This window comes from Penaeus monodon, unplaced genomic scaffold (genome assembly GCF_015228065.2).
Source record: "Penaeus monodon isolate SGIC_2016 unplaced genomic scaffold, NSTDA_Pmon_1 PmonScaffold_11393, whole genome shotgun sequence".
NCBI lineage: Eukaryota > Metazoa > Arthropoda > Malacostraca > Decapoda > Penaeidae > Penaeus > Penaeus monodon.
In genome coordinates, this window is record NW_023640151.1 from 1 (window position 1) to 2500 (window position 2500).

Genomic DNA, 2500 nt, shown 5'->3' on the forward strand with positions numbered 1-2500 from the left:
TTCTTTTTTTTTTTTTTTCTTGTAAATTCCTATACTTATCTGTGTTCAGTAAGTGTCACATCCTCTGTGCACGTTTTTAAACTAAATTTGCATTGTGCGTGGTAGTTTTTTCTCCTCAATTTCTCGTGATTCTCCCTCTGAAATAGTGATAAGTGCAATGATATATGCGTTTGATTCAATTTTCCTTCTCTTATCATTTTGCTGACTCAGCATCGAGCACAGGAGGGTTTACTTCAGCTAAAATATAATTCTGTAATGATCATCTTCGTCTTTTGCTGCCATCTGCTTGCTTCTCATTCCCTGTGCTCACTTTTTCTTTGTCTGTTTCTTTATTTTTACTTTTCTTTTGAGTTTGGTGTTATCTGCATGCATGTTTTTTTTTCCTGTCTTTTTTCTTGCATGACTTTCTGTCTGTCAGTCTCTCTCTCTCTCTCTCTCTCTCTCTCTCTCTCTCTCTCTCTCTTCTCTCTCATCTCTCTCTCTCTCTCTCTCCTTCTCATTTCCACTACCCCCGCATCTCTCTTCTCCTTCTCAATCTCCCTCTGTCCTCTCCCTTTTTATCTCTTATCATACCCCTACCCCTCCCTTGCTCCCTCCTTCCCAAAACCCAATCATCTTCATTTCAATTTCCCCTCCTTTTCCCCTCCTCACTCTCCCTCCTTCCTCCGAGTTCCTTCACCCTTAAGGAAGATCTCCCTGCGATAGGACAAAGGAAGTCGATGTTCTTTTCCTTTAATCTCCACCCAGACTTCTCCTGTCCACTCTGAGCCCTTTATTCAAACTCCTTCTCAGACATACATTACGTACGCCTGTCACTACCACCTTCTCCTTGTGAGGATATTTTGGCCTCTCTCTTTCTCTCTCTATCTTCCTCGCAGTCGCTATTTTATTTTTTATTATTATTTTTTGTGTGTCTCTCTTCTCTCTCTCTCTCTTTCTCTCTCTCTTTCTCTCTTGCTTTCTCTCTTTTTCTGTCTATCTATCTGTCCATCTCTTTGTCTGTATGTCTCTCTCTCTCTCCTCTCTCTCTCTCTCTCTCTCTCTCTCTCTCTCTCTCTTCTTTTCTTCCTTCCTTCCTGTTTCCCATCCTCATTTGCTCTCGTTGTACTTCATATAATATTTTCATTTGTTTTCACTTTTTACTATTGTCTTCCTTTTTTTTTACTTAAATATTCTCCAGTTTTTCTCCTATCACTTCTCTCCCTCACTCTCCCTCTTCTCTCCTATTCTCTCTTTCTATCTCATTAAGAATTTCTCTCCCTTTCTTCCTCTTTCTTCGATCTACCTCTCTTTCTACTTATCCCTACCCCCTTCCACTCCCCCCCCTCTTTCTCCCCACCCCATCCCCTTCTTTCATGCCTACTCTTCCTATCCTCTTCTCACTATCTCCCACTCCCTTCCCTTTACTTACATTTTCTCCTCTCATCTTTCTCTCCCCCTCTCCCTCTTCCTACTATCTCTTCCCTTTCTCCCACCTCCTACCATCCTCTCCCTTCCTCCCTCTCCCTCCTATCCCCTTCCTCCCTTCCCCCCTTTCTTAACATCCTCTCCCCTCCTCCCCCTTCCTTCCCCTTCCTACCATCCTCTCCCCTCCTCCCCCTTCCTCCCCCCTTCCTACCACCTCTCCCCTCCTCCCCCTTCCTCCCCCCTTCCTACCATCTTCTCCCCTCCTCCCTCTCTCTTCTATCCCCCTACCACCCTTCCCTTTCCTAATATCTTCTCCCTCCTCCCTCTCCCTCCTATCCCCTTCCTCCCTTCCTCCCTCCTCCTCCTATCCCCCTCCCTTCCCCCCCCCCCTTACCTACTATCCTCTCCCCTCCTCCCCCTTTCCTCTTTCTCCTTGGGTGTGTCGATCTCGAAACACACCTGAGTAATATCAAATCCCTTGACCCTTGACACGTAATCCGGTTCTCCATTTAAGACCACCCTTGTGAAGCGGACAATAACGTTCTTTCTCTGTCCCTTTGATTAATGGCAACTTCATTCATTCCTTTCACGACGTTCTTCAATTGACATGCTCCTGTTGATATAATGGCTTTGCCAAGTACTCATTCTGGAAATTTAGTGGGCTTTTAAATGTTTCTTGCTCTTGTATTTATATATATCGGGGTGTAAATTCGTGTTCGGCAAATGTACGTTCGAAGTGCCATTTAAAAGTATTATTTTGTTCTGTTTTGAAACTTTTCTCCTTTCTCTCTCCTCTGTCGGTTTGTCTCGTTCTTTTCTTCGTGTGGGTCTGTCTTTGTCTTTGTTTGTTTGTTTGCTTTTTGCTTGCTTGTGTGTGTGTGTGTGTGTGTGTTGTGTGTGTTTCCGTGCGTGAGTTTCCGATAAAGCTAGATATTTCGCTGCCTTATTTTTTATTCTCTTTCTCTCTCTCTCTCTCTCTCTCTTCTCCTCCCCCTCCTCCTCCTCCTCCTCCTCCTCCTCCTCCTCCTCCTCCTCCTCCTCCTCTTCCTTCTCCTCCTCCTCCTCCTCCTCCCCCTCCTCCTCCTCCTCCTCC

At 45.1% G+C, this 2500-nt stretch overlaps 1 protein-coding gene across 1 annotated transcript in view; it reads right to left on the reverse strand.

The window, feature by feature from the left end:
* Positions 1 to 335: 335 nt before the first annotated feature.
* LOC119568893 (homeobox protein abdominal-A homolog) overlaps positions 336 to 2500 on the reverse strand; it is a gene marked incomplete at its 5' end in the record, with an annotated part of 6097 nt that continues 3932 nt past the window's right edge. The window contains 2 exons of the mRNA XM_037917296.1: positions 336 to 428; positions 1867 to 1927. Coding sequence (XP_037773224.1) covers positions 336 to 428; positions 1867 to 1927 — 154 coding nt within the window. The remainder of the gene's footprint in view (positions 429 to 1866; positions 1928 to 2500) is intronic.